Source organism: Chrysochloris asiatica, unplaced genomic scaffold (genome assembly GCF_000296735.1).
Source record: "Chrysochloris asiatica unplaced genomic scaffold, ChrAsi1.0 scaffold00002, whole genome shotgun sequence".
NCBI classification, from domain to species: domain Eukaryota; kingdom Metazoa; phylum Chordata; class Mammalia; order Afrosoricida; family Chrysochloridae; genus Chrysochloris; species Chrysochloris asiatica.
Genome location: NW_006408520.1, coordinates 6,373,442 through 6,396,481, shown reverse-complemented (window position 1 = coordinate 6,396,481; position 23,040 = coordinate 6,373,442). Strand labels below are relative to the sequence as shown.

The 23,040-nt window shown below is 35.8% G+C and overlaps 1 protein-coding gene across 1 annotated transcript in view; it reads left to right on the top strand.

The window, feature by feature from the left end:
- Positions 1 to 23,040, top strand: part of SLC30A7 (solute carrier family 30 (zinc transporter), member 7) — an 88,983-nt gene that overhangs the window by 15,405 nt on the left and 50,538 nt on the right. The window contains exons 3-7 of the mRNA XM_006830908.1: positions 867 to 980; positions 6,920 to 7,007; positions 7,842 to 7,968; positions 16,976 to 17,113; positions 20,533 to 20,583. Coding sequence (XP_006830971.1) covers positions 867 to 980; positions 6,920 to 7,007; positions 7,842 to 7,968; positions 16,976 to 17,113; positions 20,533 to 20,583 — 518 coding nt within the window. The remainder of the gene's footprint in view (positions 1 to 866; positions 981 to 6,919; positions 7,008 to 7,841; positions 7,969 to 16,975; positions 17,114 to 20,532; positions 20,584 to 23,040) is intronic.

The window sequence follows — 23,040 nt, the reverse complement described above, 5'->3', positions numbered from 1 at the left end:
CTGAAGCAAGGGGGTACTGGGTTCTCCTGCCACAGTCTCAGCCTTATTTAGGCCGTGCTTTCCTTTGAGTCAGGTAGGGTATTCTAAATATTCCTTCACCTGCCCTTTTTACACTACCCCCAGTATCCTTGTACCAATTTTTGGGAGGTGGACTTGTTTACTGCTCCTCCCCCAAGAATGTTTTATATCAGTACAAGATCATGGATTAGAGTGGATTTTGACTGACTGCCAGTAGCAGAATGCTATTTTTCCTACTTCTCCCTCAGTGACATCTGACCTTTAGATTAGAGGAAGGACAGAGTCCTACCCTTCACCCAGTAACAAAGAGATTTTGGTTTCTTTCATCAACAGCTAAGTTTTTCCTTGGGCACAATATATGAGAGTTTTCTTTTTAGATGTTTAAAAATTATCCTTAAAATCTTTACCTATCCTGATGTGGTGCTGAGGGTTAATGCGCTGAACTGCAAGGTCTCTTTAAACTGCAAAGTTGGCAGTTCAAGCTCACCAGCCATTCTTCGGAAGCCCTATGCAAGGTTGCCATGAGTCGATACAGACTCGACAACACTTAACAATAGCATCATGTTTCAGAATGGCTTTTTTAGAAGGGAAGTACCTGATAGTCTGGTGTGGCACTGTAGGGTAAACACGAGATCACAAGGTTAGTTTGAACTGCAAGGTTGGCAGTTCAAACTCACCAGTTGCTCTTGGAAACCCTATACAGAGTTTCTATGAGTCAGAAACAACTCAACAGCACTTAACAACAACAACCTGATGGGCAGAGACTGACTACTAAATTTTTAGAAAGGTATGCCTACTCTTTGGTTTTCATTATTATAATATATATCAATGTTTTTGTTCTTTTCCAGTTTAGGCCTGATTTCCGACTCTTTTCACATGTTTTTCGATAGCACTGCTATTTTGGCTGGATTGGCAGCTTCTGTTATTTCCAAATGGAGAGATAATGATGCTTTCTCTTATGGGTAAGACTTTTTAAAAACACTTTTATTACAGTGCAAGATACACAGAAAGGTAAATATTAATTAAGCTCAATTAATTTTCATAATTTGAACCCATGTTAACTTGATGGTAACTTGCACCTCTTGAAACTCTCTCTTGCCCCTGTACACGTCTTTAGCAGCAGCCACGTTTCTGATTCCTATCACTGTCCCTTTCTCCTCTCCGTCCTCCTTCCTGCTTTTCTCTACCATCCTCTCTTACCTTCTTCCTCCTTTACCTTTCTTACTTAGTCTTTCTTTTTTCTTGATCCCTCCCTCTGTCCTTTACCACATTGCCAAGCTTTCTCACTCTTCCTCTTCACCGTTCCAACTCCATCTCTGTTTCCTCTAACTTCTCAATTTCTCTTTCTTTCTCCTAGCGTCTCCCTGTCCTGTGTACTGTTGGTGGTTCTCTCCTTCTTATGACACCCTCTCTAATCTGTGCACTGTATATTGCACCCATCATCCTCTCTTTTGCTCTTTCTTCATTACACCATCTTTTCTCTCCAGCTGGCTTTTTGTTCTTTCACAGTCACACTCTTTCTTGCACATGTTCTTGCTCTCTCCTTATGTTTATTGAGGTTCCACTCTGAGTCAAATATTTTGCTGTATCTAATAATACCAAAGCCAAAAACCAAGCCCATTACCACTGAGTCAATTCTGACTCACAGCGACCCTGTAAAGGATTTTCAAGACTATGAATCTTTATGGGAGCAGAAAGTCTCATCTTTCTCCTACAGAGCCACTTGGTGGACCTGAAGTGCCAACTTTCAAATTAACACTCAAGTGCTTACCATACAGCATCAGCAGGACTCCTGTATCTACTTATACAAAGATGAATATAACATACTCCTGTCTTGAAGGAGCTTCTGATCTAATGGGGAAAGAGTTCCATAAAATACTGTAAGAACTATGCAGGGACAACAGCTAAAAGATATACAAGGGAACTTCAAAACGTTGGTGGAAAAAGTCCACTATCTTGGTTTTTTTTACATTTTTATTGTGAACTGAGTGATAGCTTACATCGGAGAACATTGGCTTTACATCATCGTTTCATTGCAATGATTACAATCTCCTCCGTGCATCATCATACAACAGTATTTGCTTCCATTCCCTCTGGTTTTTTTTGGGGGGGGTGGGGGGTGGGGGAGGGGATATAAACAGAAACACTTAGGACTATATAATCATTTAAACAACCAAAGAGCACATTCTGCAAGCCTGCCTCCTGGCCACTAGCACCCAGTCCCTCTCTTACCATGAATTGACAGTCCTCAGCTGCTCCCTCTCTTCTTGTCCTCATATCTTCCTCCATCTTTGATGTCGCTGCTTCTCAGGATAGAGTCCCACACTCCACTTGTGCTCTTCTCCCTTGATGGCCCTAGGGTCGTCTGTTTCTGGACTGTAAGATTAACTACTCCCCTGTTTTTGTTAACAAAATTTCTACCTTTACAGTTGTGGCTGTCACAGTTAGTCATAATAATTACTCATTATTGAATCATAAGAATCTTATCCCCATCTTTTTTCACCAGACCCATCTAGACAAGACGAAAACGATTCAGCGGGGACTCTTACCTTCCCCCTCAAACTCTTTAACTAACTCCCTCTTGAAAACTTGTAAGCCAGTCACTTCATGCCTTTATTGCCCCCGCATTTTAGGTAGCCAATGTCTAAGTTGCCCATCCGTATCAACCCTGTATGCAGAGGGGATAAGATTTATACTTGATGTGAAGACTCCTTTCCTCTCAGTTGGTATTTTGAGCTACTACATCCATGAGTAAAGGTCAAGTTCATCAAGTTGTAACAATTTGCACTCGTTTCCTTTATCAATTTTTTTTTTTTTTTTTTTATCTTCCTCTAGTAGCTTAGTGGTTACAAATCGGGCTGCTAACCTCAAGGTCAGCAGTTCAAAACTACCAGCTGTTTTGCGGGAGAAAGATGAGGTTTTCTGCACCCGTAAAGATTTACAGCCTCGGAAACCCTGTATAGGGTCACTATGAGTCAGCACCGACTCTACGGTACTTAACAGTAACAGTCAAATTATAATTATCAAGCCATCAAGGCTAGGCCATTATCTTTTAATTTCAGTTTCCCATGAACTTTTTGAAGCCCCTGCATGTCAAGCTCTATGGTAGAACTTGTTGATTTTATCTGAAACCAAGTGGATATGATTATTTGTAAAATTATCTTTCAATAGTATAGACCAAAGGATTATAGTGGATTATGTGCTGGTCTGCTAACCAGTCACTCTGCTGGGAAAAGATGAGGCTTTCTGCTCCTGTAAAGATTTACAGCCTTTGGAACCCTATGCAGGGTCTGTTAGTCAGAACCATCTCACTGATCCACAACTACCACCACAACCAGTATCAAGCAAGAAATCCTGTATATAAATATAAATAGCTTGTAATATTAGAAGAAAGAATCCTGCTGTGGCACTGTGGGATAACACACTAGACTGAAAAGTCAGTTTGAACCTCAGTTTGAGCTCCTCAGAAACCCATTTGTATGGGTTTGCTCTAAGTTGAAACTGATGGCACTTAACAACAATAATAAGTTGAAACTGACTCGATGGCACTTAATAACAATAATAGCCATATTGCTAATATTTAAAGAATCTCAAACTATAACTATTAAAGGGATCCCTGGTAGTGTAGTAGTTAAGGGTTAGTGTGCTAACTGAAAGGTAGGTGGTCTGAACCCACCAACTGCTGCATGGGAAAAAGATGTAGCAGTCTGCTTTCGTAGCAGTTACAGCCTTGAAAATCATGTGGCATAGTACTGTCCTATACTGTGGATTGCTATGAATCAGAATTAATTTGATGGCAATGTGACTTTATTATTTTCTTTTGGTTTTTAGTTAATAAGGAGCCCTGGTGGCACAAATTGTTACATACTTGACTGCTAATTGAAAGATTCGGTTGATAGTTTGAACTCACCTAGTGATTCTGCAAGAGAAAGATAATGATCTGCTTTCTTGCAGATTATTGTTGTTGTTAAGTGTCATCGAGTCAGTTCCAACTCATAGCAACCCTGAATAGGGTTTCCGAGGAGTGGCTGGTGAGTTTGCACTGCCAACCTTGAGGTTCAAACCATCCTTGCGGTCCAATTATCCTAAAACACCACATCAGGACTCCATAAAGATTACAGTCAGGAAAGCCTTAGAGGCAGTTTTACCCAAGTATCATAGCAGTGTTACTTAACAGTGCCCCTCAGTAGGAAAATGGTTAAACACTGAAGTATTAGCCAAAAGACTGGCAGTTCAAATCCACCCAAAGGTGGCTCCAAAGACCTAATGATCTGCTTCTGAAAGATCACAGATTTGAAAATCCTGTGGAGTATTCTCTGCTCACATGAGGCTGTCAGAATTGACTCAATAACAACTCTGCTATTAAAAGATTCTGAAGTATATTTTAAATCTTTAAAGAAAAATCATATCTAATGTTTTATTTTTGCTTTTTTGGAAAATTAGTAATTCATGTACATTGTATATCAGAAATCTAATTGGAGTATATTATTCAACAGTCTTTCTGGATAAACAGTAGGTGACTATTAAAACATTCTTCCTATTTTCTTATGAGCTGTCTGTGTTTTACATTAGAATGCTTTGTCTCCTGCTGTAAGATAGTTTTTAGTAGTAGCATAGAATACCTTTAGTAGCATAGTAAGTTTTAATATTCAAGTTTAACTTAATATGAATATTTTTGCTACCTTTTAAATTTTTCTTATCCTGTTCTCTGCTTTGTTGTTGTGATTATTTCTTATGCTGTTCTTTCTTTATTTGCTTTTTATAGAACCTTTTGGGTAGGGACAACTTAAGGGATAAAACTTGAAACTATTAGTAATTGCTATAGTAGTAAGTAAGGAGCTCTGGTAGCGTAGTGGTTACGTATCGGGCTGTGAACCTCAGGGTCAGCAGTTCGAAACTACCAGTGGTTCCTTGGGAGAAAGATGAGGCTTTCTGCTCCCATAAAGATTTACAGCCTCAGAAACCCTGTACAGGGTCGCTATAAGTCGGAACTGACTCCACGGCATATAACAACAACAACATAGTAGTAAGTAGCACAGCAAAGTGAAACTGACCAGGCTAAGCTTAGAGATAAAACAAAAAACTTCATATTCAAGATGGTCACAATAACAGACTGACTCTGTAATAGAGGAAACATTAGGGGGAATCTGAGAGGCAGAAGTAGACCCTTTGAATATTTCTTTATATAACGTCTTTTATATTTTGTTGTGTTTTACTACTCTATGATTTTTGAAATAGTGAAGCCAACTTAAAAGTAAGCGGGTAGATAGAAGCATATATCTGTCTTTTTACCCTGATTGAAGAATCCAAACACCAACCCTACTGAATTAGGAAACCACACTCACCATATTCGTGAATTGCATGTTCTAACTCTAAAACTAATTCTGTTATTCATTTGTAAATGCATGTGTGCCTGATTTAACAGTTGTAATTTTAAAACTGCAAACAAGGAGCAAATTTATTACACCTAATTAAATAGCTTTTAGTCCAACAACTTGTCAGAAATTATGGTGCGTTTACTAAGCTGGGATTTTGGCACAGATACCTGAAAAAAAAAAAATCTTGCCTTTGATCTTGAAACATAGTGGAACACAAAGACAAAAAGTTTCAGTCAAGCATAGACTATGGATTAGAAATGTAAGTGAAAAGAAAATTCCTTTAATCTTTTTTTAGCAGTAACCCTGTTTTATTGGGTTGTAGAAAGCAGGCTGCAAACTATTTGATTGAATTTATGAATTTTTTCTTGAGAAATGCATATATTTGCTTTGACAAATAATATACTAATTCATTTGTGTTAGAAGGTAGAAATATGCATTATTTCTGAGGGTAAGTTACAAAGGGTTTTTGAAGAGTTCATGGAAGAATGAATTAAAAGATGTTGGAGTTTTTTTAGGAACTTTAAAAATATATGCTATGTTGGAATGTACTTCACAAAGCAAACTCTTAACATTATTGAATAGAATACATTTTAGATAGCTTTTTCTCTTTAAAAATTATATCATCTAGATATTGATATAGAAGGGAAAATAGCATTTTGACACTTCCATTATATTGCATAAGGACCAGATTGAATAACTGCTGTCAGCACCCTTTGAATGATGCTTGAACAGGTAAAATGCCAAGTTAAAGTTGTTTTTAATGACTTTAACTAAGCCAGATATACCTTGTTGAAAAATAAAATCTTTCCCCAATGCTTCACACAGGTAGGAAACAGAAAGCTTCAGAAGTCCATGGAGAAAAAGACAGGTATTTTGAAAATAGTTTGATTAGACTTATATGAAGCTAGAATTGATTCTAAAAATGGGCAATTTACAAGTTTTTGCTAAATTTATTAATCTTAGAAAAAAGTGATCAAAATATAAATCTCAAGTTGTCTCAGGGATGATACAGAAACAATTTTATTTTCCTTCAGATCAAAGCTCTGCTTTCCCAAGATTTGACAGGTGAAAGGTACAAAGCAGAAAGTATTAGACATTCTTAGAAAAGAGGAATTAAAACATTATAAAACCCCCTTTTTTAGCATCTTTCTTTTACTTTTTATCCTTAGATCTTTCCTTCTCTGCCTACTTGTCTGGCCCTTTTCTTCGTTTTCCAGTGGCAACTTGAGATTTACATTTCTGTGGAAGGTCTTTCTAAACCTGCTGATTTTTAGAAGGTCTTTTCACTGGCTTTTAGAAATCTGTATTTTATGGCGTTCTGGTATTAAACGTATATTTAAAATATATTCTCTCACTCATTTCTACAATAAATGTAAAATAAACTGTACTATACTATAAATACTGTGACTTGGTTGACTGTCCACTTAAAACTATAGAATGTGGTTTACACTCTGAATATATGTAGATTTGTGATTTGATTTTTGAGAAATAACTTAATAATTATTTACTTTGCTCTTCTTTAGGTATGTTAGAGCGGAAGTTCTGGCTGGATTTGTCAATGGTCTGTTTTTGATCTTCACTGCTTTTTTTATTTTCTCAGAAGGAGTTGAGGTATAGTAGATAATGATTTGAGTCAGTAAATTCTTTTTAGTAATGAAAATCTCTGTTAAACGTATATGTAATAGAGCTGTGTTCATACTATCATTAAGTATTTATTGGGAGCAACTTTGGATTAAATAAAATAGTATGTGTGTATTGTTGTTGTTGTTGTTATGTGCTATGAAGTCGATTCCAACCCATAGCGACCCTGTACAGGGTTTCCAAGGCTGTAACTCTTTACGGGAGCAGAAAGCCTCATCTTTCTCCCATGGAACAGCTGGTAGTTTCCAACTGCTGACCTTGCGGTTCGCAGCCCGATTCGTAATCATTATGCTACCAGAGCTATAGGATGGGCTTATCAAATAATTGAAAAAAAAAAAAAATATGTGTCCAGCTACTTGAGATTAAAAACAAGTAAACAGTAGTGCTTTCCAGTCATGATGCAAGTGTTGACCCTTTGAAAAGCAAATGTACAATAGAACCTGAGCGTTTTACGAATGAACACTTAATGCTTGGTAATGAAAAAGAAAGAAAAACACTAGAAAAAAATTTAAATATTAATGAACTTAAAATAATAGGCAATATTTTTAAGTATTTCAAAGAAGGACAGGTCTTGAACCAAGTGGCCAGGTTTCAAATATTTTTATTATTAAAAAAATAGTAATCCTTAACAGTTTTGGGGAATATGTGCGTACTGGTATCATTTTATAGACTATTTTGGCAGACATATTTGGAGTACATTTAATTCTGAATGTCACTAGTTTTTAAAAATTGCTTTTTGTTTGTATCAGTTGATGAATTGGAACTTAACATCCACGCTATTTGTTTGTATTGTGTTTTTTCTAGAGAGCATTAGCCCCTCCAGATGTACACCATGAGAGACTGCTACTTGTTTCAATCCTTGGGTTTGTGGTAAACTTAGTAGGAATATTTGTTTTCAAGCATGGCGGTCATGGACATTCTCATGGCTCTGGTATGATGGTCAGAACCCTTTGTTTCTTCTTTTTCCATAAGGTTTCTGTTAAAATGATTCACTTTTGAAAACTGATAAATAATTTTTAGTTATACTTTACCTTGGTTTTTAATAACAAAAGTACTATATTAATACACTGTTATAAATGCCTGTCTAAATTATCTCTCCCATGTCTTCATGCCATTCCATCTCATTTCCTCCTCATGCTATCATGTTACCTTTTTTTTAGAATTTGAAAAGTTGGTCATGCTACTGGTTTGGTGTGAATTTTTCTGTACTTCTATAGCTAGTCTATTTTGTTGTTGTCTAGTGCTGTTGAGTCAGTTCTGACCCATAGTAACCCTATATAGGGTTCCAAGGAGCAACTTGTGAGCTGGAACCGCTAAACTTGCAGTTCAAACTGACTTTACAGTCCAGCGCATTAACCCACAGCGCCACACCAGGACTCCAATTTATATAAGACAAACAACCATCAGAAAACCACAAAACAAATTTATTGAAATTTTGTGTGTGTGTGTATCTGTGTGTATGCGTGCATGAAATTTAACTATACAGTTTATCATTGAGATCCTTCTATTTGGTGTGTATCAGTCTACCTTGTCTTTTTAATAACTACATAAAAGTCCATAGAATTGATTGCCATGCTTAATTTAGCTAGTTTTCTGTGGATAGACTTATTTTTTCTCTATTCATTTGAAGTGTATCCTCTGAACACATTCCAGCATTTGTGCTATATAAGTTTAATAGTTTTAGCTCTTACATTTCTTGAGCCATCTTGAGTTCATTTGTGCATATGGTTTGAGGTAAGGGTCCAAAATCATTCACTTACATGTAGGTATTTAGATGTCACGGCATCATTTGTTGAAAATACCATTTTCCCTCAATTGAATTGTCTTGTGGCCTTGTCAAAATTTAGTTGACCATAAATATGAGAATTTATTCCTAGACTCTCAGTTTCTTTCACGTTCATAGGTATGTCTGTCTTTGTGTAAATACCATGCTGTATTAATGCAGCTTTAAAATAGTCTTTAAAATTGGGAAATGTCTTAATTATCTAGTTCTGCGTATAACACAAATACCACAAGTGGATGACTTTATCAAATAGAAATTTATTCTCTCAGTTTATGAGGTAGAAGTCCAAATTCAGGTTGCTAGTTTTCAGGGCAGGCTTTCTACCGCTCTCTGTTCTGGAGGAAGGTCCTTGTCTCCTGTCAACATCTGTGCACCTGGCATTCTTTGGAGATCTCCATTTGTCTTGGCCTTCCTATGGGCTGAGGAGCTTCTCAGCATTAGGATCTTGGGTCCAAAGGACATGCTCCACTCCTGACTTTTCTTTCTTGGGAAATAAATGAGGTCCCTCTGATCTCTCTGCTCATTTGTATTTGAGCCAAAAGTGATTGGCTCAAATACAGCCTAATCTGTAGATTGTATCCTGTGTCCTGAACATAGCTACCTCTTAACTCTGTCTCATGAACATCATAAAGGATAAGATTTACAAAACACCATATCACAAAATGGTAGATAATTACGAATACTGAAACTCATTGCCTAGCTAAGTTAACCACATATATTGGGTGCTGGGGGAGTGGGGGATGCGGGGAGATGCCACAGTTGTATCTGTAACAAGAAGTGTAAGTTATTTGATCTTTTTTCAAGATGGATTTGGATATTTGGAGTCCCTTGCATCTTTATATGGATTATAAGATTAGTTTGCCATTTTCTCTGTAGCAATCAGTTGGAATTTTGATAGGAATTACATTACATTTGTAGATCCATTATGATAAGCACTAGGCTGGGAATCACAAGGTCCATGGTTCAAGCCTGCCGGCTGCTTCACAAAACAAAAATGAGGCTTTTGCTCCTGCAAAGATTTAAAGACCTAGGAAACTCTAAACAGGGTCACTATGAGTTGGAACTGACTCTGTGGCACTTAATAACAACAACATACACATACTCTTATATGGATTCCTGGTGTGGTGCTGTGGGATAATGCACTGGACCACAAGGTCAGTGGTTCAAATTCACCACCCACTCCTTGGAAATCGTGTACAGGGTCATTATGAGTTGGAACTGACTCGATGGCACTTAATAGCCCCAATGACCATCATAACAGTTTCAAGTCTTACTATTAATGAACTCATAATGTCTTTACATCTTTTGTATAGTCTTTAATTTCTTTCTGCAGTGTTTTATCGTGTTTAGTATGCAAGCTCTGATTTTCTTTTGTTGACTTCATCCCTTGGCATTTTGTTCTTTTTGCTGTTATTGTTAATGGAATTGTTTCTTTATTTTCATCTTTGGTATAGAAATTTAGTTTATCTTTGTATATTAATCTTGTATCCTGCCTCATTTCTGGCCTCATTTATTCTAATAAGTTTCTTGTGGCTTCCTTGGGATTTTCTTCATATAAGATTGTGTCATGGACAAATATAGTTTAACCCTTTCTAGTGGATGCCTTTTATTTGTTTGTTTGTTTGTTTTATTGCTTAATTGCTCTAGCTAGGTTATTTAGTATGATGTTCAATAAAAGTAGCTAGAGTGGGTATCCTTGTCTTTTTTTAAACATTTTTTTAGAGACAAAGCATTCAGTCTTTGTTCTTTAAGTATGATATTGATTGAGGGTTTTCATGAATACCATTTGGCAAGTTGAGGAAGTTGCCCTCTGTTCAAAATTTCTTGATTATTTTTATCATGAAAAGGATGTTGGGTTTTGTCAAATGCTTTTTAATTTTTTCATCTATTCAGGTGATAATGTGTTTTTTTATTCTTTCTTAATTAATATGTTTATTATTACATTGATTGAACTTAAGGTAAACCAACCTTGCATTCTTACAATAATCTCACTTGGTCATAGTATATAATTTTTTTATATATATTACTGCATTCACTTTGCTAGTATTTTGTTGAAATTTTACATCCTATATTCTTAGATATTTATAGCTTCATTGTGAATGTCTCTTGTCTAGTTTTGGTATCATAATAATATTGGTCTTCTACAATGAGTGAAGTGTTCCTTCATCTTTTTTTTTTTTTTTTTAATTGTAAAATGTACCAGTGAAGCCTTCTAAGTAGGGCTGGCTTTTCTTTGTTGGAAGATTTTCTGTTTCTTCTTCCATAAGTTTTGGCACTTTATGTGTTTCTAGGAATTTATCCAATTTGTTGTCATACATTTATTTTCATTATTTTTTATAATTATTTTTATGTCCTTGAAATTAGTTGTCTGTTCTCTTATTTCTGACTTTCATAATTTATGTTGTTTCATTTTTTTCACTGTCAGTCTAGTTAAATTTATGTTAATTTTGCTAATCTTTTCAAAGAACCAAGTTTTGCTTTCATTGACTGCTATTTTATTATTCTCTATTTCACTTTATTTTTCCTATATTGTTGTTAAGTGCCGTCAAGTCGATTCTGACCCTAGTGACACTTTATAGGGTTTCCAGGGAGTTACTGGTGAGCTTGAACTACCGACCTTGAGATTCAAACAACTTTGCAGTCCAGTGTATTAACCGACAGTGCCACACCAGGATACTTTACTTTTCCTGTAATATCTTTTATTTTAAATCCTTTGCTTGCCTTGGGTTTAGTTTGGTTTTTTTGTGTCTTCTATTTTTAAAGTTTTCGTTGTGAGTTGAGTGAAGGTCTACAGAGCAGATCATCAGTTTTATATTCAATAAATCATATGCCTTGCTTCATGACTATGATTGCAATCTCCTCCATATACTAACAGTTAACATTATTTACCTCTATTCACCTTAACTATTGCATTCCTCCCTATGTCTCCTACTAACTTCATCTTTCCTCTGCTAACCTCCCTCTTGTTGTATATTGCCTGCCTTGTCACCAATGTTAACATGTGTCTATTCTAGAGCCCAGGAATAATTTCCTCCGCTTCCCCACCCATAACTATCATTGCTGTTATTGTTAAATGCCACTGAGTCAGTTCTGACGCATAGTGACCCTGTATAGGGTTTCAGAGGAGCAGCTGGTGAGCTTGAACCTCTGACCTTGCAATTCAAACTGACTTTTGTAGTCCAGTGCACTAACTCATAGTGCCACACCAGGACTCCATCCTAGATTGTTTATTTTCTCAAGAACACCTTTTTTTTTTTCTAAATTTCTTATAACATTGGTGTCATACAGTATTTGTCCTTTTGTAATTGACTAATTTACTCAGCACAGTGTCCTCTAGGTTCACCCATGTTGTGAAATGTTTCTCAGATTCATAGTAGTTTTACAACATTGTGTAGTATTCCATTGTGTATATGTACAAAAGTTTAACCATTCTTCTGTTGATTGGCATTTAGGCTGTTTCCATCTTTTTGATGTGTTTTTTTTTGGACAGCATATTGAATGATTGTATCCATTCTTTGTCAATATGCTTTGACTGGTACATCGAATCTGTTTACAGTCAATGTAATTATAGATAATAGTTATATGTGAATTGGTTGCTGTCATTTTGATGGGTGTTTGTGTGTGTTTGTGGTACTTTTGGTTTCTTCTACATAATTTTCTGCACTTAGTTAATTTTATGAGTTTTCATTTTCATTTCTATTGTGTTAATATTTACTGAATCTTTCTAATTTTCCTCTTTTTAAACATTTTGATGTGAACTATATTAATGTCCTTTGAAGTTATCCTGTTTTTATTATTTCCCCATTTAAAACAGTTTGTTTTATCTTGAAATCCACTTGGCTTCCTAGGTATTTGGAAATGCTACATCTACACTATTTCCTTATCATTTTGCTTTGTAGTTGACTTGATTATAAATCAATATATCTGGTTCCCTGTTTTTAATTTTGCAGGTTTGTTCTAACAGATGTATATTAGGTCTAGTTGGTTTATAATATTGTTCCTCTCCTCTGTTGTTTTGCTGATCCTTGCCTAGTGATTCTATCCATTATTGAAAGTTGGATATTGAAGTCTCCAATTACTGTTATTAAATTACTGGTATTTCCATTTATTTCTGTCCATTTCTGCTTCACATCCTTTGGCTCTTTGTTGTTTATTACATAATTGTTACTCTGTTGTGATTGAGCTTGTTATGGTAAGATATTGTTTTTTTTTTGTCTCTTGTAAAAATTGTCTAAAAGTGTGTTTTGTCTGAAGTTACTTTAGTCATTTCAGTTATGTAATGTTTATTGCTTGCATGGTATCTTTTATTCTGTCATTTCATCTTCAGTCTGTTTTTGAATTTTGCATGTTTCTTTGTTGTCAGAATATAGTTGGATCATGGTTGTTGTGTTTTGTTTTGTGTTACCCATCCTGATCGTGTCTGCTGTTTGATGAGGATATTTATGCCATTTATATTTAATATGATTACTACTAATGTAGGATTTATGTCTGCCAATTTAATGTTTGTTTTCTGTATCTTCTTCCTTTTTTATTTATTACTCAGTTTTTGCCATTTATGTTGGATCATTTTCTGGTGTGCCTTTTTAATTCACTTGCTTCTTTGATTTATTTTTAAGCTATTTTCTTAATGGTTGTCCTGGGGATTAGGAGTACCATCTAAACTTAAAACAATATAATTCAGATTAATAGTATACAGAGTTTATAAGCATGTAAAATGTTACTGTTGTACAGGGGTGTTTCAAAAAGTTTATGGAATAATGGCGTTGAAAAATAATGAAAAATTTCCATGAGCTTTTTGAAGGCCGTTTGTATCTTCATTGCCTCTCCCTCCTTGGTACTCAAAGTAAAATGAATTACATTTTTACATATTATAAGCCTATCATCACTGTTTTATAATTCTTGCTTAATGAAATAGTCTTTTAATACAGATAAGAAAAGAGTTACAAATACACATATGTTGTACTCTTTCAGAATAATGTAGTTACTTTTACCAGTGCTCTTTATTTGTATATGTTTGGATTTGAGTTATCATCTAGTGGGGTTTTTTGTTTGTTTGGTTTTTCACTTCAGTCTGCAGGACTCTCTTTAGTATTCTTTGCTGCCAACTTTTGTTTATCTGAAAATGTTTTCTTCATTTTAGCTGTATATAGAAATCTTGGTCGAGAGTCTTTTTTGGGGAGAATGTGGTGGCTCCATATGATAAAAACTGGGTTGTGAACCACAAGGTCTGTGATTTGAGCCCACCAGCCACTCCGTGGGAGAAAGATGAGACTTTCTGCTTCTACAAAATGTTTTTAAAGTCCCGGAAATACTATATAGGGTCGCTATAAGTTGGAACTGACTATACGAGACTTAATAGCAACAACAAGTCTTTTTCTTTTACACTTCAAAATTGTCATTCCACTGTCTTGGTCTCCATGATTTCTATTTGGAAATTAATGTTAACTGATTTTCCTTTGTATATGAAGGGACTTCTAAAGTTCATGGAAATTTTAATTAAAAGATAATGAAATTTTCCCACAAACTTTTTGAAGCCCCCTTGTTTAGTAAGTTATTTTTCTCTGTGCTTTATTTTCATCATTTTCATTATCTTCTGTCTAGGTATGACCCTATTTGAGCTTATTCTACTTGGAGTTTATTGAACTCCATAAATACATAGATAATAATCTTTTATATCAAATTTCAGGAGTTTTCAGCTACAGTTTTTTCAAATAGTTTTGCTATATCTTTCTCTTCTCCTTTTGTGAATCCTGTTATGCTATCTTGTGTACTTGAAGTTTCTACAGGTCTCTGAGGCACTGATACTTTTTCTTAACCTTTCATTTTTCTTTTCTTTTTCTCACATTGAATAATCTTTATTGACACATATCAAAGTTTGTTGTTATTGATATATATATGTTATATATTTTAATTTCAGTTATTATACTTTTCAACTTGAGAGTTTATGGTAGTTTTTTTCTTTTTTCAGTTTTATCCCTTATTCATATTTTCTATTTGGTGTTTTCATTTTTTTGGTGCTGCTGCAATATACATACCACATGTGAGTGTCTTTAAAAACAAAAATTGATTTTCATTTATTTTCTCTCAGTTTAGTAGGTTAGGAGTTGAAATTCAGGGCACTGACTCTAGAGAAGCACTTTCTCTCGTGTTGGCTCTGGAAGATCCTTGCCTCTTTTTAGCTTCTGTTCCTCTGTTCCTTGGCCAACACATCCTGTGAAGTGTTTCCTCCCTGCCATTTGTGAACTGTATGCCACATGATATTATTTTTCTTGTTATGTAACTTTTCTAGACTAATTCAGAAAAGTCCATATTTCATGCAGTATATGACCATTGAGTTCTCTGCTAGCCTTTTTTTTTTCCCTTTTCTTTTGTAATTAAAAAAAATTTAACTCTTTTATTTTTTAGCCTGGCTTTTCAGGGTCAATATAATTTAGCGATCAGTCAAACATTAGTCAAAATATCACCTTAAATGACTTTCCTGAATGCCTTCTATCCTTTGCCAGGGGACATGTCTGTGTAATAAAGCATTCCTTCAAACTAAAGATACTTTACAAGTTGGCCTTAGCTTCGACATATTGCTTATACAATAAGGACATCAAGACCAATAAAAGATGGGTAGCTGGTGATTTCTTCTAAAATATATCCTATGATTTCTTCTAAAACATTTCCTGCACAAATTCAGCCTTTTGGATCCTCAGAAATATGTTAAAAGATTTTCAGAACTATATGATCATTTTCAGATTTGTATATCATCATTTCATATATGGTCATTTATAATAGGATTTCCTTTTCAATTCTAGTTCAGCTTTTGTTTTCCAACTAAAATCACAGGAGATGGGATTTTTAGAGGCGCTCCAAAAGAGATCAGATCTTTTCCTGAGATGCTGTGCATTGACTTTTGACAACCTTGAAACTGAGCTTGGAGATAGGAAAAATGAGAATCACTCCAAGTTAAAATGTCAGAGGCCCCGTTGTCTTACAGAGGCTCAGTAATTTCTCTTGGGCAGATGATTCTGTGGCTATGGCTAATTAAAATGGTTGCTTTTTAGTTGCTTTAGTGAGAGAGTTAGTTTATGAAGCTCTGTTCTGGAAGTTGCTCTCCCCATATTATGATTTGCTATTATTTAATATGTGTACTCCTGATAAGGTGTTGTGAGCTAATGTACTAGACTGCAAAGTCGTTTGAACCACAGGTCAGTGGTTCAAGCTCACCAGCTGCACCTGGGAAACCCTATACAGGGTCGTTATGGGTCAGAACTGACTCAATGGCACTTAACAACAGTGCAAAACCCTATAAGGGTCGCTATGGGTCAGAACCAACTAGATGGCACTAAACAGCTTAACAACAACAAAAGTTTGATTTGTTGGTATTTAAGATTGAAGTGATGAAGTGTTTCTAAGTGATATTTTTGCTCTGGGTAGCTTCCAGACTTTTTCTTTGCTTCAGAAAAGCTTCTATAAGATGGACCTTGGGTTTTTTTTTTTTCCTGATGGTTTAATTTTGGAGGACCCCAGGTGGCCTCCTGACTAAACATTCAGCTGCTAGCCAGAAGGTCAGTGGTTCAAACCCACAGCTGTTCTGTAAGATCAGCTTTATGACATCTGCTTCCATAAAGATGATAGCATTGGATACCCTATTAATCAGTTCTGCTGACTCCTATAGAGTTGCTATGAATCAGAATTAACTAGACAGCAGTGGATTTGGTTTGGGTTTATGGAGAAGTGTATTCATTTTGTTTTTGGTTTTGTCTATGTAAGGATTCTATCTGCTTTAATATAAGTTTACTAATCTTGACTTTTAGTAGGTATAGCATCTCTCTGCCTCTGCTTCAGTGCAATCATATGCATGCATCTTGTTTTATCTATGTTAGTGTGTGTAACTAATATCTTTCAATATTTCTCAATTTCTCATCTTAACTATCTTCTTTAGTAAGGCCATTTACTTCCTTCCATGCTTTCATTTTGTTCCTGGATTCCATATTAGGAGTTCTGTCAATATTATTTAATGAATGAAGAACTCTTTTTATAAGTGAATATTTATTAAATTGAAAATGGTTTGAGAGCTGATTTTTTTTTTTGTACTGATGTCAGGATTGCTTTAACCGTTTCTGCACCTAGGTTTTTACACACCTTCTGTTCTGATACTGTTTTGTAGGCCATGGACACAGTCACTCCCTCTTTAATGGTGCTCTAGATCATGCACATGGCCACGGAGATCATGGGCACAGTCATGAATTGAAGCACGGTGCTGCACATAGCCATGATCATGCTCATGGACACTTCCATTCTCATGGTGAGTACAGTCTACAGAGTGTCCAAATTGGCAGCCCTTTCAACAAACACAAATTATAATAGAGACTCCTTTCCTACTTGAAACAGGCTTTAAAGGATAGTGTAGTCAATTTCCTTTCAAATGTCTAAATTGTTCCCAAGCCTAGTTTATCTGTACTATATTATGGAGTTCAATCAGTATAAGACAGTGAATGTATCCATAATAAAATGCCACCCTTTTGAATGAGTTATTAGTCAATGAGGATCATTTGGCAACTGAAAATCATGACTTTTAAAAATATAACCAGATCTTTTATAAGAAGCTTTTATAAAGATGAGGCTTTTCTGCTCCTGTAAAGATTTACAGCTATACAGGGTCACTGAGTTTGAACCGACTCTAAGGCATATACTCACTACCGCCACCTGGCTGGCTGGTGGTGTGCCGTGGAGTTAGTTCTGACCCATAGCAACCCTGCGTAGGGTTTCCGAGGTTGTAAATCTTTACAGGAGCAGAAAGCCTTATCTTTCTCCCACGGAACAGTTGGTAGTTTCGAACTACTAACCTTGAGGTTAGCAGCCCAATGCGTAACCACTACGCTACCAGAGCTCCTTACCATTGCTACCGCAGGCCCTTTATATTATTTGATGGTGATGGTTGTGTGCCATCATGTAAGATCCCGTTCATAGCAACCCTGTATAGGGTTTTCAACATTGAAAACCTTTATGGAAGCAGAAAGCTTCATCTTTCTCCCATGGTTTATATTATATACAGTTGTGAAACTACAATAGGGTTTTTAAACTTTAGCATTATTATTTTGCTTTTTGACGGTTCACTTAGAAATCTTTGTGCTTAACTTTATCGCATTGAGTACTAAGTTATACAGTATTTTTCAACCCAAATAATATTTATTTAAAATTGTTTAGTCATGAAATTCCAGAGTATAGATTAGTAGGTAGAAGCTGTTTGGGTAATCCAACTTGATTTGTCTTTAGATTGTTAGCTGCCTTTCGATTTGGCCCCCTGCTCATGACAAACCCATATAGAATGGGATCGGACTGTTTGCATAAGGCTTTCATTGTCTATTTTTTTTCATAAATGAAACACCAGGCCTTTCTTCCTACTCTAATGCATTTTATAAATAGTAACTGAAGCAAAAAAAGAAGATATAATTAACTAGAAAAGAGAAAAAGTAGGATTCAAACATGGTCTTACCTATTATTCTGCCTTAAGTTTTATATAAGCTAATCAGAGACATAAAGGTAATATATATAGCCATGATTCTGTTTTGATCTTAAGAGACACTTTAGTCTTTCTGGGAAACATTGTGAACTTCATATTTATTGAATGCCACATTATGAATAAAGCTAGCTGTATTTTTAAAAGGAGGGCAGGGACAGTGGGCAGCATAAATCTCAGAGACTGAAGCATTCTAATTCTATTTCTTGCTCTTAGATTGATGGGATAGAGTGGGGGCCCTGTTCTTATGACAATCTGGGATCAGACCTTCTTCTGTATGTAGTTGATAGGTTTGAACAGCACATCTTGTGCTTGGCCCTCAGAGTTACACCAGGACTTCTCTTAATCTGCAGGCCTTTGTAAATTCTCCACTAGCTTCTCTGCTTCCCGCTGGAAGAACGAGTACATAGATCACGTGGGGCCTTCTTATGGCCTTAGAAATCATTGCTTCTCACATTTCTTTGTCCAGAGCTTAGTCACATTGGCCTGGTGTGGCACTGTAGGATAAGCACTGAACTACTAACCATAGGATTGGCGGTTCAAATCCACCAACTGCTCCTCGGAAACCCTTTACAGGATCACTATAAGTTGGAATCGACTTGATGGCACTTAAGAACAACAACAAAATGAAGGGAGTCATGTATTTTGGCTATATACCTAAGAGGGGGAAGATAGGGGTTTGGTCACAGCTAGTATGTCTTTGCCATGGATGTCAAATTCTATGTCCAAGAGGATTTTCAAATTTTATATAGATGTGATTTATGTTGTGTTATATATTTTAATAGTATAACAGAATATACCTTCAAAATAATTGTATTAAAAATGTCCATATCCTTACTTGCTACCTATAGATAGAAATCTGTTTAACCTGGTGCCTTGATCAAAATCTGGATTTTTAGAGCAGTTATGTTTTTTACTTATAAGCAGGATTTTCAGGGCAACTGTCTCTTCCTCTCATATAGCAATGCCACATACCCAGACAAAAATCACTGTGCAGCTCTATGCTTATATTCATGCTTCCCTGGCATTGTTACAGTGCTCTATGAAGCTCTAGTGACGAGGGTTTATTGGCCCTTTGGAGCTGTGGGCCAAGAACTGCATCTCCAGGCAAGATCTCTGTTCCTCATGATCATTAAGCTAGCTTGTTAGTCCTCCTGCTGATCTCATTTAAATCAATGTTGCTAATCTTCTACCTTGCTACCTATATTTTTAAGGAGCTCTGGTAGTGTAGTGGCTATGATTCAGGTAGCTAACTTCAGAGTCAGCAGTTAGAAACTACCAGCCGTTTCACAGGAGAAAGATGAGGCTTTCTGCTCCCATAAAGATTTATAGCCTCGGAAACACAATGTTGGGTCATTATGAGTAAGAATCGACCCAGGGCACACCACTACCACCACCTATATTTTTGGCTTTAATGTTAAAGTAGAGTAGTAATCTTCAGGGTATTTAAGTGTAAAAATGCAAATTTTTTTCACCTTTTCATCAGCAAGCCAAAGTGAACAAAAGTATTTTCCTTTCTTGTGTGTGGAAAGCTTACCACACCCATCTAGAAGCTGGTGGGAACTACTGTTTGCCAGAGTCAGTTATCCAGGCTGCTGTCCTGGCTTCATTTCTTGAGCTTTGCAACTTTAAGCAAGGGATTTAAAGTTTGAGAACTTTTCCCATTGTAAAATTAGCATGTTGGTGGTGGGTGCCATCAAGTCCATTTTGATTCATGGCAATCCTGTGTGATAGATGAGAACTCCGGTTCTTGGCTGTAATCTTTATGGAAACAGATCACCAGGTCTTTCTCCTATGGAGCTGCTGCGTGGGTTTGAACTGCCAATTTTTCAGTTAGCAGCTGAGTGCTTAACCATTGTGCTACCAGGGCTCCTTAAAATTAATATAACAAGCTATGTTTTAAGGTATTTTATTAATTTTAGAGAGGACTTTCACAGTGTTTTTAATTACTGTACCTTTGACCAGATTGTTTAATGTAATAAGTTCCTAAATATTCTGTACCCTTGATGTATTTTGAAATTGCCTGTATTTGTCTTCACTAAATTACTATGTTAAATTAAAAATAATTAATTTTGTAGGTCTTTTGTGGCTATATAGTCCTATACTCTTCATGATATGTTTGAATGAGAAATACTATCAGTTGCAAAGATCTGAATCAGGAATTGAAGACATATTTTTAAATAATTTAACTTAACTCTCTACAGATGGTCCCTCCTTAAAAGAAACATCAGGCCCCAGCAGACAGATTTTACAAGGTATGACAAGAAATTTGTATTTTTGTTTATTAGCTTTATGAAACTGGTTTCATAGTTTTGAGTTGCCTGAAGTTTTTTTCCTTTAAGATAAACACATAGAGCATGGTATTTACGTTTAAAATGTTAGCCTTCTTGTGTAGCTTATTGCTTCCATGAACAACTTGCCCCTTTGCTATGAGACCAGAAGAACTGAATGGTACCCAGCTATCATTACTGAACATTTTGATCAAAGATAGTATAGAAGAATCCTGATCAAAAGGGGGAAAATGTATTTAATATTTTCTTGGAATCCAGACTTTCTTGACCCACTGAATTTGGATGAACCCTTAGAACTACATATTATCTTGAGATAATCTTTAAACCTTAAACCAAAAATATCCCTTAAAGTCTTCTTAAAAACAAGCAGTAGTTTAACTTAATTAGTAAAGACTGTCTCTCTTAAGTATTGTATTTTTTAAAAGAACTATAGCAACTCAAATGATTAGGTAGGAAGTTTAGGGGACAGTGAATTTATGTTAATGGTGGAGGAACAATTTGGAAAAGGAGGGTGACAGTGGTTGTAAATCTTGAGTGTAATCAGTGTCACTGAATTGTATATGTAGAAATTATTGAACTGATGTATGTTCTGCTGTGTATATTTCTAATAGCACAAAAATTAATTATTAAATAATATGTTTACCGTCCTAAAGATTATTTATATATATCAAGTTTATCAGCAGATAATTCTTTTGGTTGCCACTTACAGTTTTCTCAAATACTCATAGTATACAACTATGCTTGCCTGTAAAGCACTATAAAGTAGTTTTCCAAGAATAATATTTGAAATGTATTTATCTTATGGAAATTTTTAGAGATTTTAAATTTTAAAAATTTTAAAAAATTAGAATTCAGTGTAAGACATTAGTCATACCTGTAACCATCAATTGATGATATCTAAACAGGAGTTTATCTAGTACATGAAATGGTATGTTGTCAAAATTTAGAAGCCACAGAAAACCAGTCTTGTCCATCAACTATAATAGTTTCCTTTTTGAGATGAGAACTAGTCTTTGGCTGTGAGTTTTCATTTATATTTTATTGTCAGGATTTCCTAACTGCTGTCTCCCTGTCTTCCTGCCTTTATTAACTTTTGACATCCTTCTGACTTTCTCAACAGACTATGATCCAATCTTGACTGCACCTATTTTTCTCCACTATTTTGATAAATACTGGAATGCAAACTACAAGGTTGGTGGTTCGAGCCATCCAGCCTCTTCTTGGGAGAAAGACGAGGCTTTCTGCTCCTACAAAGGTTTACAGCCTCATAAACACTACACAGGGTCACTATGAGTAGGAACCACCTTGACGGCATTTAATGACAACATTTTTGATAAAGACAATTGTGTTTTATTTTCCCCTGTGAATATGCTCCTCTATAATGTGGAGTTCAATTTCAGTAGAATTAAATGTATATTCCAGTCACCAGTTTTTAACTTGCAAAATACATAGAATTGTTTTAGAACAAGATTTATTGAAATAGCTTGTAGTAATGCATATCTGATGTATTTATATCAAGTGGTATAAATAAGTCTTGATAGAAGGTTTATTTCAACTTTTGGAAATTACCACAAGTAGCCTACCTAATGATCTTTTATATAGGTCCTTGTGTGGCACTGTAGGATAAGCACTGGAATGCAAGGTCGGTTTGAACATCAAGGCCAATGGTTCAAACTCCCAGGTGCTCCGTGGAAACCCTATACAGGGGTTGCTGTGAGTCACCTGACTCAGTGGCACTTAACAACAACATTGATTTAAGAGTACCTGACTGGTACAAATGGTTAAGTGCTCAGACTATTAACTAAAAGGTTGTTGGTTTCAGCCACCCAAGACCTGATGATCTGCTTCCGAAAAGCCGCAGCCTTGGAAACCTCATGGAGCAGTTCTGTTCTGCATACCTGCTGTCTCCAAGAGATGGCATTTACTTGATGGCAACAACAACATCACTTATATAAATCAAACCCACAGCCATTGAGCCAATTCTGACACATAGCAACCCTACAGGATAGAGTAGAACTGCTCCATAAAATTTCCCAGGCTACAAATCCTTTACAGAAGCAATCTGCCTCATCCTTCTCCCATGGAACAGCTGGTAAGTTCCAACTGCTGACCTTTCAGCGGTGGATTAAGAAGCCCAGTGCTTAATCCACTGCACTACCACAACTGCTGCTTTTAAATCTGTTGTGAAAATTCATTTGTATTTTCTGAGTATCCATCAATTTGTGGTGACTGAACCCCTGGTGGTGCTATGGAATAATCACTGAACTGCTAACTGCAAATTCAGTGGTTCAAACCCACCAGCCACTCCTTGAGAGAAAGATTTAGTCTTGAAGCCACTCTAGATAGGGTCTCTATGAGTCGAAGTTGACTAAACAATATAGTTTATACTTCTTTGTTTAGTTTACATTTTTCATCTTAAAG